At 41.6% G+C, this 15,710-nt stretch overlaps 1 protein-coding gene across 5 annotated transcripts in view; it reads left to right on the plus strand.

Moving 5' to 3' along the window:
* LOC109469148 (ras-related and estrogen-regulated growth inhibitor-like) overlaps window positions 1-9,661 on the plus strand; it is a 27,327-nt gene extending 17,666 nt beyond the window's left edge. For all 5 annotated transcript variants that reach the window (XM_019767551.1, XM_019767552.1, XM_019767554.1 and 2 more), the window contains exons 3-5: window positions 3,443-3,499; window positions 8,488-8,570; window positions 9,184-9,661. In XM_019767551.1, the coding sequence (XP_019623110.1) occupies window positions 3,443-3,499; window positions 8,488-8,570; window positions 9,184-9,591 (548 nt within the window). In that variant the 3' untranslated portion in view covers window positions 9,592-9,661. The remainder of the gene's footprint in view (window positions 1-3,442; window positions 3,500-8,487; window positions 8,571-9,183) is intronic.
* The last annotated feature ends 6,049 nt before the right edge of the window (window positions 9,662-15,710 follow it).

Here is a 15,710-nt window from a genome sequence, read left to right on the forward strand (position 1 = left end):
TGCCATCATAGCATGTCCTCATAAATTATGCAAAATGAGGTCCTTATTTGAATAAGTTATGTTTAATTATGTTCACCTTCACTTAACTTTGAAATATCCCAAGTATGAAATTCCAGACATTACCACTATGTAATTATAACGTTTTCTCGTTAATTATGCAAATGAAGTCTTCATTTGCATAATCGATATCTGCCTGTATTTCTGCCGTTCTGAATTACATATGTCACAAGCTTGAATAGTCCTATCATGAAATGCAGCTGATTTATAGAATTTCCTCATTAATTATGCAAATTACATTAATATTTGCATAATTGTAATATCATTATGTCAATCATCACTTCAGCTACTTACATGCCAAAGATCACGGCGATCCATCAATCGGTTCTTAAGATATCCGCCTTTGAACATTTTTCAACTAATGCCCCTGCAGTTCCAGAGCAAGCCGCTAGGGGGCCCAAACTCACGTCACTTGTTCCCCAGCACAAGAGCTACCTTCCATTCAAATTTCGTCACCCTAGCATGTCTAGATCACGAGATATCAAAACCGGAAGTTCAGCTGCAGTACCATAACAAGCCGCTAGGGGGCCCAAAATCTAATCAGTTCCACGTCTCATGAAGACCTACCTACCTACCAAGTATCAAGACAATCCATCTTAGCCTTCTTGAGTTATCGTGCTCACACACACACACACACACACACAGACACACGAACGCCAACGAAAACATAACCTTCTTGGCGAAGGTAACAATTTGGAGAAACCATGGAGGTAAAAGAGATTTTTTTTTTGTGTCAGTGGAAAATAGTTGGGAATTTATGTCGGAAAATATACGTCCGTCCGCCACTCAAAACAAATACAAGTAGTTCCAAAACCAATGGAGCAGTAAGTTTTGGGGTTAAAAGAAACCAACAACAGTCTGTCGGACTCTGTCCATAACATAATTTATAAACACGAAAAAACTGCTCTAACTTAGTCAAAGTACTTAGAAACGCCCCCGGCCCCCTCCCCATTCTAACTTACAAAAACAGCCGGTTGAAAATCGTGCTTGGGTGTTGGAAATGTTTTCCTTCCACAGCGTCCGATATAATATATAATGACGTTCTGGGCACGGCGAGACTGCAGCGAATAACACTAGCGTATTCGCGTTTGTAGTTGACTGCCCTGGGAAAGAGACCGCATTTTCTCCGCGCAAAGCATACTGGGAAGAGCCAACCATTGTATCCTGGGGACGAGTCGATGAACGATGAAAATTTGAGTTTTGAAGGGTGAAAAAAAGTTTTGAACGATGAAAATTTGAGTTTTGAAGGGTGAAAGAAAGTTTTGAACGATGAAAATTTGAGTTTTGAAGGGTGAAAAAAAGTTTTGAACGATGAAAATAGGGTTTTGAAGGGTGAAAATTTGAGTTTTGAAGGGTGAAAATTTGAGTTTTGAAGGGTGAAAAAAAAAGTTTTGAACGATGAAAATTGGGTTTTGAAGGGTGAAAAATTGAGTTTTGAAGGGTGAAAAATTGAATTTTGAACGATGAAAATTTGAGTTTTGAAGGGTGAAAATTGGGTTTTGAAGAGTGAAAATTTGAGTTTTGAAGGGTGAAAAATTAACTTTTGAACGATGAAAATTTGAGTTTTGAAGGGTGAAAATTGGGTTTTGAAGAGTGAAAATTTGAGTTTTGAAGGGTGAAAATTAAGTTTTGAACGATGAAAAATTGAGTTTTGAAGGGTGAAAATTGAGTTTTGAAGGGTGAAAAATTGAGTTTTGAAGGGTGAAAATTGGGTTTTGAAGGGTGAAAATTTGAGTTTTGAAGGGTGAAAATTGGGTTTTGAAGGGTGAAAATAGGTTTTGAACGGTGAAAACTGACCCGATGAAGCCTTGTTGAAGTTGTACCTTTGGTCTTTCGTACACTGTACTTCCAAAACTGTACATAGAACCCATTCTTCGCCAGCAGATTCCTTCGCGGGGGTAGGGTACGATCAAATTGGCCACCCGAGTTACCATTTGCCCTATTTGGTACAAATGTATCCCGGGTAGCCAATTCGATCGTACCCTCCCCCTGAAGGAATCTGCTTGGAGATTACATAGATTGCCATATTTTATAGTGTCAGAACCCCTGTCATGGTCATTTACAGAAACCTAAATCACCCCTATAAATCAGTACAAATGGACGAACCCGATGTTTTTATACTTCGGCAAACGCCTTGTTTTGTGAGATTTTCAAAACTCCCACTCGCGCAAGCCTACACAGTAAATCCCTTATCCACGCGCGCATGAATTTTCGGCGGTTTCAAAAAAAAAGTTTTCAACCACACTGTAAATCGTACAAAACAGTTTCAAAAGAACGCATATATACCGAAAGTTGGAAAACGATACAAATGTCGTATAATGCCAAAATCAAACGAAAAAGACGGAAATGCAAAGTAATGAATTTGAAGACTAGATTATTCGCAAAGCCCTACTCTACCTTCAAACCACATAGATTTTATAATGAAAGCAATTTTTTCATCAAACTTTTTTTTATTCGCACGCTCGCATCAGTTTTGGGGTTCCCAGAGGTCATGTTATCTATATAATTAAATCAACGTGGCCTAATGTCTGTGTATAACAAGACGTCACACTGCGGCGCAGACGGACACACACCACAGGCACACACACACACTGACAAGAACCACTTTGTTCAATAGAAGTGTAAACACTTCAGCCCAGATAGAACAGGTAAAGCTGGGCTTGTTGAAGATCACTTCTGTGTGATCCGGTCCGTTCAAATCCCCTGGATTAGCCTCCTTAGAAGGATAACAGAGGGTTTTGTGTATATCCTACTTTTGTTGAGGACACTCGCGTATGTGACAGTTATAACGACACTGTACCTCGCTTCAACGGTCGTGTTGTGGCAAAGTTTACCCAGATCACTTGGGTGGACAAAAATAGACCACTTGTGCGAAGATGGGCTGAGGATTTATAACAGATCAGCACGCCGTTAAGTGCGCCTTGCCTTACTAATTCTGGCGCCAAAAAGGCGGAAGAAAAAATATATACCACTAACACTTGTAAATCTGCTGGGTTTAACGTATACATCAGAGATAAGAAAGAATATCAAACAAATGCACCTCAGAATCGACGAGGTCTTGAAGAAACAGTGCCTGATAAATCCGGAAGGAATTAATTTGGTTTAGAAAATACCTGGGACTTTACAGTGCACCATTGTGCCGTCTTTTTGTGTTTGTGTTTGTAGAAAGGTAAGTTAGAAAAATTTAAAGTCTAGCCCTTTCTTGACGTTGATTCCAGATATAGATAGCTAGGGAAGATACGGCTAGACCTAGATAAATACAACAATTGCAGCACCAATGGTAGTTTTTAAACCATACTAGCCATTACTAGTATAAACATTGCGTTAAAGTTATAATTGAAAAAAATTAATGTCAATTTCTCATATCTATCTTGTCTTTTCACAGCACTAGTCGTCCGGTATTTGACAAAGCGGTTTATCTGGGAATACGACCCAACATTAGGTAAGTTTGAATTAATTATGCTATTTATTTCGCAAATAAAAAGTATAAAAACTCATTAGGACGGATTTGTCAGATTAATACAGAACCTCTGTGTCCCAAAAGTGCATTTATCAAGCTTTTGTTGAGAAGCATACTAAATATAGCTTTAAACACTTAGCTACATATAGAAACACCTTTACACACATAATCCAGTTTGGGTTTTCTTGATCCAGCCAATTGAATTGTTTTTCTTCAGCACATGTGTAGACCACGCCAACTCCATTCATCCAGCAACTGTATCAGGGTATTATTGTGGACCATACTCAGGGGACAATAGCTTTTCTTTGGACTCAACTGTTTCATTTTAACTCCCCCAAACCCCGTTATTACAATGGCCTTCCCTTGCACCTGCTGTCAACATGTTCCGCTCCCCTGCACGATAATAATTACTCTGGTCACTCCAACTCCCTCAGCGATGTGTAAAAATGGTTGAGATCGTAAGGCGATACCGTTGTTGGCGCCTCAGGACGCATTAAGGGCGTGTAGGAGGGCCTCCCCGGGTACGTTTCTGGCCCATTGAGTTATCAACACTCCGTGGCGACCGTGGTGGGGAGGGGGGCAGTTAGCCTACTGTGCAGGCCTCCGGGCGGGTGGGAGTTTTGATTCTGTGTTTGTAGAATTTTTAGCGCGTTCTTTTGCCAGCCATCCTACAACCAGCCGCCCTGGGAATGTTTGTGGGGGCGGGTGGGAGTTTTGATATTGCATTCCATGGGTACAAACCTTCTCTGGGCGGCTGGTTGTAGGATGGTCGGCAAAAGAACGCGTCAACAATTCTACAAAACACAGTATCAAAACTCTCACCCACCCGGAGGCCTGCACAGGAGGCTAGCGGGCAGGACTGTGTGCAGTCGTGTCACGTTTTCTGGGACACGTCTGTGATGTGGGGTGCAGTCATCACCTGTATAGTACTGTGACGCACAGAGCAAATGGACTGGAACTAGAGGTTAATCATGGACCTGGAAATAAACGTGAGGGAGAGAAGGAATTGGAAAGGGACGAATGGATAAAATGAGGGGTGATGAAAACGAGAGGCCGTGAGACAAAACATAAAGGATCATAAAGGTGTCTGAGGTAGGAAGAGAAAGCAGAAACAACTTTGTATTATGATGCTCTTAAGTTCTTAATCTTTCCCAAGGCTAATTGTAAGTAGTAGCAAATTTTAAGACATCTCACCAGCCTCCACCAGGTTCTCCTGAGCTGTTATGCAGCAATTTAAGATATAGTAGGGGAAAAGATATTGGAAGATGTAGAAATGAAAAGACGATGGACAGAAATGTCGTAGAACAGAGAATTATTGGGACGGTGATCGGGTAGAGCAGATGTTTTACGTCGTTATGTGTCCTTGATGGACACAGCCGGTGCGGGTTGCCCGTGATGTTGCCCCGGGTGCTGACGGTGTGTGCTGCTCCGCACGTACCTACTACCTGTCCGCGGAACTGGGCGCCGAGTGCTCGGGGAATGTAGAAAAATGTTACGTACACAAACCAGCATTTATATTCGTGCAAGCTTTCAGGTGCTGTCTTCACACAACCCATGGGATCTTTTTCCAACATATGTACAACTTATTAATTGACGACCTGATGATGAGGGTGATTTGATTTGATTTATTAGGCTGTATAAAATGATAAAACCAGGCCAGGGCTGCCCAACTAGCCAGTGCGATTTTAAAGGACAAGCCCTGGTCATCATACAATAAGAACAGTTATAATGCTCATTCAAATGCGTTCAACGTAATAGATGATGCTTTAGTAAAGCTCTGAATGTAAATATGTTACTAGTGCTTTTGCTGTCTCAATGGTCTCTTTTTAGCTATCACTATTATCAGAATCTCTTACTTCGCAGTATGTAGTCAAACATAAGATACAATCGGCAATGGTTTTACAACCTGTCAGTTACCTACCTTCAAAAGGCACCACCATCATAGTTCAACGTCCTTTACGCGCTACGTTATCAGTATCTGAAGTGATTTGTTTTGTATACACTTGTCTGACATGTGTTTGTCTCTGACCTTAAAATAACGTACCCTGGGCGTAAATTTTGACTGGCAGGTCAGAGTTTGTGTCGCTACCCTGGCGTTAAGTGGCGGTGAGACGACTTACTTCGCAGATAACGAATATAAGAATAGTTTTTAGTCCATCAGCATTTCACATTAAACAACAAACAGGGGGTTTGATCCCTCTAATGGGGTGACATACATGCTGATAAGGTAAGTTCAGGTGTCACCTGCTAGGTCCGTGTGTGGTGGTTTTTAACGATTGATTTAAAACGTCTGTTCTTTTCACCAGTTATACCTTGCCACTTCACAGGTCATATCATTTCTTTTGATGACGCTTACCTCAAAGTTCAGCTTGGTCAAGAGTCGCAATACCCTTTGAAAAACATAGATTATCTTTTCAAACGACAATGAGCGCTAACATTCGTAATGAATACCTTTGACTTTAAACACATTCCAATGGTTTAGTGGGTTTACACGTTAAATGGCGTTTGACAAAGAATGCACTTTAAACTGATTTTGACATGTCAATTTGAAAGGTTTAGGCCAATGAAAAAAGTTATAAATCAGTTAATTTTATTCAGCGACAACAGCAAAGAGGAGGAAACATATTTGGATGCACAAGGGCTCTTGAAGTGACAAACTTGTTCCAATTTTCTTCCGAATTTTTGCTAGATTAAACTTCTTAAAGTCCTCCCTGTACATATAGTGCTTGTCCACTGTTAGTAGTGTGTGTTTACATATAGCTACCATAAATTCTGAGTGCTACGTAAGCAGATAAAGCAGTATGTACCATTTATTTTTGTTATGACTCGGCCGGGAATCGAACTCACTACCTATACCAAAAGCGAGTCGAACACTCTATCCAATACGCCATAGCACCAGTAACTAAAAACTGCATGTGGGAAATCCGGCATCTGTTGTACCTCATCCTAACAGCTCGCACGCTGATGACACGAGCACGTGTGGAGTAATGGAACACAGTCTTATCGGAAGTGCCGGTGTGGACGGCATGTTTAACGTTGACCTTCAAAACGTCCATCACCCAAGGATAAGCAAAAACTTCCACTCTGTCTCGAAGATGTAACTCGGCTTAATTGATGAGGAGAACGAGATGTCATCCGACATTTTCCCCTTCCCTCCCCCATTTCTACAGACTCGTGTCTCTTTTGTATCGGTAGAACTATCAATGAATGAACAGTCACTTTGGAATGGACATATTTTCTATCTTAGCAACAGGTTTCCAAACAATCCAAGGAAGATAGTCCGGCGGAATTCCCTATGACTATTCGTACAAAGCTAGTTTGGATATGATTTCTCAGACTTTAAGATATTATTAGATACTAGTAGCATGCAACGACTTGAAAACATTTAAAAAAGGCAATAATTCATCGATATATTTGTGAAAATTTCAATAGGATTTAGAATGGACATAATGTCTACTTTAGCAAGATGTTGTAAATCCTTAGGCTAGTCTTCCTGAATTTCATATGGATATTTATGCAAGCTTATCTTGGAGATGGTTCAGATCTTAAAGTTATCTAATTATTAGATAGCATGCAACGACTTGAGAACACTTAAAACGGCAATAAAACATTTGAGGTAATTCATCGATATATGTTTGTGCAAGAAAGAACAGAAGAGGCATTGTAGAGAACGTGTTGACAGGTACATGTATATGTGACTAACAGAAATCGTACTAAAGGTCACCCCCCATGCGACAGACCATTTGCCTCTAAACGAGCTCGGTAATTACTCTGATCCCAACAGTTTTGTCCGTTTGGAATGTTAATAAGACGTGCAAGTCACGGAATGTCTTTTAAGCCCCTTGGTGTTTCTAGGAGCTTGTTAAAATGTGAAGTATGACGTTTAAGATTTTGTCCTTTCTTTGGCATACTGCCTCTCATTTGTTCTTTTTGTTGACTTTTCTTCTTTTGATCCATTATATCAAATATATTGCGATACAAATGAATGGACAATCCTATACACAGAATCAAAAGGTCCTACAAATTAGTCGAAAATGATTTGCTTATGATGACAACAACAGCTGTACGCACAATTTGCACCGACGTTATGCTATCGGAATGTTAACGTTAAGATTATTCTTTTTTCAAAATAAAAACTTTGACTCCCATCGGAAATTAACGGAGTACGCGTAGTCAGGTGGGATAGAGACATTCCTGTACAGCTGTGTCATTAATGTTTTACCGGTGATGTCAGGTCTGAGGAGGGGTGGGAAAAGGACAGGTGGGGGATGGGAAATAAAGAAAGTGCTGTTTGATAATGATATGGATGTGTTGACACTGTACTGCACGGTGAGATTGTCCATACCCTGATGCTATTTTCGCATCGGGTTTAGAATTCTACTTTACCGGTACCTTGCATTGTAGGTCCGTTTTTATTAGGCTATAACGGTGCAGTGTATGTTAGAAAAAATACACTGTAATTGTTATATTGATCAACATAGAAAAAGTATAAGACACAGTGATGAGAAACTCCAGCGGTTACTAATTAAACATTGTGGATAATCCCAATTACCTCTAAATACATTATCATTGGGAACTCGAATTTAGTTCATAAACATAATTCACATGAAAATGAGTACCTAGCTTCGGTTAGGGACGTCCCTCGGATAGGACGTTAAATTGAGGTCCCATGTTTGGGGAGAGCCACACCCTACGCACGTTTAAGAACCCACCACACTTATCGAAAAGAGTAGGGGACTTTCCCGGTGGGAGAAGTTCAAACCTTACAGTCTGGCAGCTTGTACTTACATGTACAAAACTGGTGTGTTACGCCTAAAGGATGTTTATTGGTTATGCGAAACAAACAAACAAACGCAGATGTCTAAAATGGTGCATTGTATTTGTTGTATTAAAGATATGGAGTACATGTAACTTGATTGGAAATATCACTGACAGCCCTTTAAGTCTAGCTTTTCTTTTTATAATTTCAGAGTCCACGTATCGTCACCAGATCACCATAGAAGATGACGTGATAAACATGGAGATACTGGACACAGCCGGGCAACTTGGGGAAGTACGTATCAGTCTCACATAGTAACAACACTTGGCTGCTGTATATGTTTGGTATTTGGAGATGAATCATCACGATGGTTCATGTTTCATATCAGTAAAATATAAATGGCATGTACTACATATGTGACTTCGTTTCCATACTGAAAAGCGCCCTCTAGTATGTCTCCATGGACATGTCAAGTAATCTCCAAGCAGATATCTGGCGGCGAAAGCGTTACGGTTAGCTTGGTCATCTAGAGAGAGTCCTCTGTGGCGAATAGTAACAGTCTGGCCAATTTGATACTGTCTTTTTAGCCACTGAAATGTCTGCTTGGAGATTAGTTTCAGGCACCCAAAAAGCTATTTCGTATTGCCTCTAGTGGCAAGAGACAAAATAAGTGGACAATTGAACATTTCGCAAAAAACAGTTACTCAAGCAACTGGATATCATTTTGGAAACGGTCAGACGTTTCAGGTAGCATCCACTAACGTTCGTCAGTGACACTAAGAGACTGCAGGAGATATGCAGGTTTATAAGCACGAACTTAACTGGGGTTTTTTTGCGTGTCTTATTACCTGGATGTCTAACCTTTACCCACCTAATTGAACATTTCCCCGTGCCTGCTATTCTACAGGATAGCACAAATCAATGGGAGGGTCACGTGAGATGGGGAGACGGCTTCCTATTGGTCTACAGCGTGGACGACAGGGAGAGTTTTGAGAACATTGCTCAGCTGAAAAACTTTTTGGACGATATCAAGAAGCCCAGAAACGTTTCCATGGTGATGATGGCAAACAAGACGGACTTGGAGCGAGAGCGCATCGTGTCGACGGAGGAAGGAGAGAAGCTAGCGCAGGATTTGGCGTGTGCGTATTACGAGGGTTCTGCGTTGCTAGGCGACGGCGTCATCAGCGAGGCCATCGAGGAACTGTGTCGGGAAGTGCGCAGGCGCAAAATGATGGAGGGAAAACAGCGCAGGCGCAGCTCGTCTCAGCAAGTCAAGCAGGTGTTCAACAGAGTTCTGACCAAAATTTACAGCTAAATACACACATACAGATGTATCCATGGATTAAATGCAATATCGTCCGGAACTCCAAAGAAATTCTAAGAAGCTTTCATGTTTTGTTGTTGTTGTCTTCTGTTATTTTTCTATAACCTGCAACTTGTCGAAGTTAGAAATCATCATATAGGCAGGATAAATTATATTATATCAAAAACGATTATTATTATCTACAGTGAAATGGGTCATTTTTTCATGGCGTATGTAAAGTAAACTGGTATAACGTGACGCGTAAAGTATGACGTAAAACTGGGATTATATTGACGTTGTCTTTGCTTCATCAGAAATGCATACATATAATCCTGATGAGAATCCAATTTTAAAGTCCTTTACGGTTTGGTTTCATTCCTTATACCGATAAACATATAAACCGATAGACATGTACCAGATTTGGTATGATATCCGGTCACACCAGCGTTGATATAAACATGTTTTTCTGGCTATCACAACTGTGCACGTCAAGGTGAATAATAAATCCGTACATTTATGAGACAAGTGCTGTTTTATTGTGTCACCTTGCTTGGTTCAAGTGGTCTCGAAAAGGTCAAGAAGTCGCATGTAAATCAAGTCTACTATTGTTTCGGTCCACAGTGTCTTGAAAACAGGAAAGACCGTAACACCTTTATGAGTAGTAAAAGTTGATTAGCCCGTTAAACGACATCACTGACACGTATGTACACTTTGTATGAGATAGACAGGCCTCTAAGGTGTACTTGTAATAGGAGTATGAATGATAAAACACAAAATATTTCTTCAGCTTTCTACGATGCAGTGGCTAGAGTGGGTAGAGTGCTCGCCTTGCATTCCGGTAGGTCGTGAGTTCGATCCCGGCCGAGTCATACCGAAGACTTTTCTTGCTTTCTCTGCTTAGCACTCAGCATTTGGGAAAGACTATGGGTTGAAAACACGACACTAGCAGTGGACTAACCCCCTGCTGTAGTGATTGCACTGCAGTGTGGGCCCGGGGCTATTGAAACGGAGATGGGCGCCGCCCTTTTCGTCACCTGATGCAAGAAGGAATTAACTCTCTACAACTACATGAAGAAAAGACGGTTTTGGAAGATGGTTTGGACTGTAAAGTTTTCTTTTTAGATTGGTAATTCACATTTTGTAAGAGTCGTTTCAGGGCCAATGACCGAGTGACCTTTTTCTGAATTTTCCCAAGTTATCTAGAAAAGATAACCTCCGGCAGAACCTTCGACAACAACAGGATACCAAAAGATAAGCCCTGACACTTTAATAGAGGAAACGCCGTGATCTCCTTCTATAATCTGTCTTACATCGGAGGTAGCCGGACAACTGCCAACAGCCCCTTGTTGTTAACACCAACAGTCTATCCAAGGTGTACGTACGTGCGTGGTCATACTGACAAACAGGACGTAGTTAAAGCCCCTGTCACACAGTCACGACCTTGCCCCAAATTTGTTCCCGAACACCATCCGACCAGGTTCGGCTGACGTTCCTTAGTACTCTAACCAGAGTTAAGCCATACCCTTTGTATGTGAATCAAAATGAATTTGAGTTAAATTGGAGTCAAATTTGACCCCTGAACACTAGCTCCCCAAACACCACTGACTCCCGGATGGTTGGCTGTTGTTTTGCTGACTTACTGTCAAAAACCAGCCCACTATGATCGAACAGCCCACGAGAGTTTTCAACATTTCTTAGACATTCGGCTGGCACAGCCAAACCGTAGCCGAACGACAGCCAAACCTAGTCTCTACCAGGCTTCGGGAGTAGAAATCGGCCAAGTAGAGAGATACCATGCCAAGGGAGTTGGTCTGCTGGAGAGAACATTTTGCCGCTCCCGAAGAGACCAACTCCCTTGGCATGCTATCTCGCTATTTGGCCGATTTCTACTCTTTCCAGCCGCCTCCCGAAGCCTGGTAGAGGCTAAACCGACCCAGCCGAACGCCAGCCGATCCACTCCAAATCATGATCGGCGGGCGTTTGGCTAGCGTTCGGGAGGCCAAATTCGTGATTGTGTGACAGGGTAATATGTCGTCGCCTCACACTGGCGTTGACACCGATACCTTTGTTGTGATGTCAGCTATCTGCCTTCTTGTTTTTCCTGCAAATATGTCGGTAGGCCCATTTGCTGCTAAATGACAACTTAGGTAAATGTAATTTTCTTTTGCATCAAGAAGTCTTATTCGTCTTATAAAAAAATAAACGCATCTGTTCAACGTTGCCAAGTCTAATTAGTAGTTCCAAAGGAATTGCTAAGAATCAAAGGTAAACCGTTGCTACCAAATTAAAAACGACTGATATGTTTTCATTATGTATGTTTTTGTCGTTAAGCAAGTGTCCCATTTAAGTCACTGCCTTGCCTTAACCAAACGTTACATTTTGACAAACGAGGGTACATTTAAGCCGAGGTATGGTCAACAGTGTGGACAGATTAATGGGCCAAACTACCCCACGGAGAGGTCAGTTGGTCGATTTGGTGAGGCCATGTTGATTTGATTATATGGATGACATCTACGCGAGCATGAAGTTTCTTTCCTTTCCCAAAAAGTGTTTTTGACCATACTGTAGATCGTACAAAGCAGCTGCAAAATGACCAAATATATGCCGTAAATTACAGAAAAAAATGTTGGTAAATGATACTAATGTCATAGAATATCAAAATCAATTCCAAAGGAAAATAAGAAAATGTAAAGAAATGAAAATGAAGAGTCTATTATTCACCATACCATACTCTGTGTGCTTAGTCATTTGTTCAACCTTCATGACTACGTAGATTTCATAATGATGGCAACTTATTGTTTTATTCACACACTCGCACCAGTTTTACGTTCCCAGGGGATGTCATCCATATAGTCAAATTAACATGGCCTAAGTAACGGACAATGGACACGGTGGTGAAATATGGATGGACATGGTGTTAAAAAGGTCGCCATGTTGTTTATTGACTGAACACTAATTTGTTTATTGATCACGCTCTCTAGATAAGGCAGATGTAAACAACATCGATACATATATTTTACTTGAAGCTTTGACACGTGGTCGCTTTAGATCAAATATAGGTAAGGGAACCATTCTCTTAGAAATTCAATGATTTGGTTTTACATATATAGAGAAAATATGTTGTTCTCCTAGGTCAGAAGATTTTTACTCTGATTTTATAAATAGGGCATTCATACTAGCCCCTACCGGGCTTTGGAAGGCGGCTGGAAAGAGTAGAAATTGGCCAAATAGAGAGATAAAATGCCAGGGGAGTTGGTCTGCAAGCTGTACTCTCTATCGGACCAACTTTCCTGGCATGTCATCTCTCAATTTGGTAAATTTCTTCTCTTTCCAGCCTACATTCATACATCAGATTCAGCTTTTGGTATTTTCTGTAGCTTTTAAATGGAACGTCTACTATGAAACTCAAGTGGACAGACGGATACACAGCTCCTGTCACGTACACACTCGCGACCCGTCTGCTGAACGGGACCTGTGATACCTCAAACCGCCTTACACAAACACGGCATTACAAACTTAACCGTCCTCTCTAACAGTCATTTTTAGCATACCGAGAATATGCCAAGAATATGCTCTAAGGGTAAAACATGTGTTCTGTGTCAGGTACATCTCTCCCTACGACCTCTCAACCCATCATGTAATAGACACCCGTTTGTCTATTTCGGTCCCGGCTTGTGTACATTTCTGCTGCAGGTGTTTGTATATTTACATACATGGTCCGTCCTGAGTGATTGGGTTACCTTGCTGGTGACACGGACGGGCAGCTGAGCACAAAGGAAAGACACCCGTCTACAAGCAGGTAAGAGATGGGCTCTAAAGAGTAAGCGTGGCGAGGATTGGCCCGTGGACTGACCTCTGACCTTCCCGCGGGTGATTGACACCGTATAAGTCATTACGCGTGGGTAGAAATATATACACGCGACAAATCCTCTCCCTTCACTCTGGTGTCATATCGTAAAGCAGTTTTGCTTGGAGCTTTTGAATTTCAGAATAAGACTAAACGGCTTGAGTGCACGTGAGTTCGCATTCAAAAGGTGTTAAGAACTGAAGGTAAGCCATTTTTTCTGTGTTTTTACCTCAGAAATGGTTATGAAAAAGGGGAGGCGATTTCTATGTTATTTGTTACAGTCAAATCTTGTTTTCAAGTGCTTTCAATTTCAAACAAAACTGTGGTACTGTATCTAGGACGAGGTAGACAGTGCGGAGGTATTGTATGTCTTGACTGTTCCGGTCCTTGAAAAGAGTCGCTTCCTCGCACAATTCTCCTATCTGTGTTGTGGGTTTTGGTTTACCAAGACTTCCGTCCGTGTCTCCAGAAGACTGAGAAACAAGAGGACGACTTTACGAACCCTCTAACTAACCTGTACAAGACACCTCAAGTCAGCTTTTGTGAAAATACAAACAATTGTGAAAACCTTTCCTGTGACATATAAGACCATGCAGTATATACCGCTATTACTAGTTGTCTCGCGATTTTATCGGGTATTTTTCTGAACACAAAAACAGGTGTCGTCTGTGTTTAGAAACAAAGCCCTGGCCCCGCCATGCCACCCAAATTGATATGATATATATAGATCTCTCCCTTTTCATCCAGAGAGATCCCCAGCCAAAGCGTAGAGCAAAGTCCACCTGACCCGAGGACAACAGATCAGCTCGACTCCCTGTGAAGTCTTTTCATCTTCTACCAAAGTCAAACAAACAAAGAAGAATCTCTGTAAATGCCTCCCTTTGTGTTAGAAACAACCCGAGACCGGGTACGGACTTTCGGCTTAACAAAGATGTCAAGTGGTGTCATCACAGAAAAGATTCGGTTAAAGTACCAGGCTGGTCGCTTAAGCGACAACCTAGCCCATATCGCGTATACTATAGAGTTTCTTCAACATGGGTGAATATATCCACAGTCAACCTGAGCTCAAGCAAATGCCCCTGTGTACGGAGTTTATTGTAGCCAAAACCGTGCCTATCTAGTTTTTAAAATGCCAAAATTGGTGAGTGTTAGGATCAAGCACGGTTGTGGATAGTCTCCGCGTACCCAAGAACGCAGATTTGCCCCAGGCACAATTCTGGATACGCATGGACTATCCAAACCCGTGCCTGAGCAAGGTTCTGGATACAACAGGGCTCAGACTAATTTCGTCCTTCATTCTTAAATGAAAACAAAAGGAAAAACCTAACAAAATTGATATGGAAATAATCGACGTATAGAAAGGAAGAACGTTTTCTTTGCTGAATCCATGGCCAACAAATTCAGCAATACGCAGTGGTCAAAATTTGGCCCCAGTGTCCCCAAATCGTGTTCGACATAAGCGTACAAAATGTATACATGATGATCTCCTATCACTTGGAACCCTTACCATACAAGGGCAAACATGCACATACACGTACAGTTCGTTTAAATCGCTGACCGGGCGGTCATCTGGCTGTAATCGCCAACATATTACCTGAAGAGCTGACCGGTGTTAACTGATTCACGATTTGTTTGGTGGGTCATTAATTTGGCCGTGTTGACGCAACCCCCCTTTAACCGGGCCGTTAGTTTATTTGCATCGAGCCTGAGTTGACGTGTTTTATGTGCGTGTAAATGCAGACGTTGTTTGTGTTACGCCCATCAGAGGCTGTGGTCATGAAGGTAGCGAGCGCGTGTGAAACTGTTGTGTTTGCGTGATAAGGTACGTAGGCTCGTCCGTTGTCGCTCTTTGCTGTCTTCTCTTATACCTGATATATAATATAGAGAACACAGGGCAAAGGAGTCAACTAAATTCAGCCCGATTCATTTGCAAAACCTACAAGTTTGCGAGAAAAATGAGCTCTATGAAGTATAGCCACGTCTATCTAGTACCTTTATTGTTCTAATAGCTTGATGTTTTATGTGATTTGGTAGGTACATGGTTTTGCTGGTCTTGTTGCTCTGACTTATTCTGTGTAAGAAGAGGTTCATCATTCTGCACGAACTATATATAGACTGTCACGGTGTTTGGGCTATGACAATCAACGTCAGCGCTCTCTAAAGCTGAAGTACAGGCTCGAGTGGTAACCTTTTATAGCCAACATAAAATGCGGCACGACGACAATGTAATTTTACCTCTGACGTACATGTACGACATGACAAAATAGGGACGGGCCAGTATGGA

This window comes from Branchiostoma belcheri, unplaced genomic scaffold (genome assembly GCF_001625305.1).
Source record: "Branchiostoma belcheri isolate BF01 breed outbred unplaced genomic scaffold, Haploidv18h27 scaffold20, whole genome shotgun sequence".
In the NCBI taxonomy this organism is placed as follows: domain Eukaryota; kingdom Metazoa; phylum Chordata; class Leptocardii; order Amphioxiformes; family Branchiostomatidae; genus Branchiostoma; species Branchiostoma belcheri.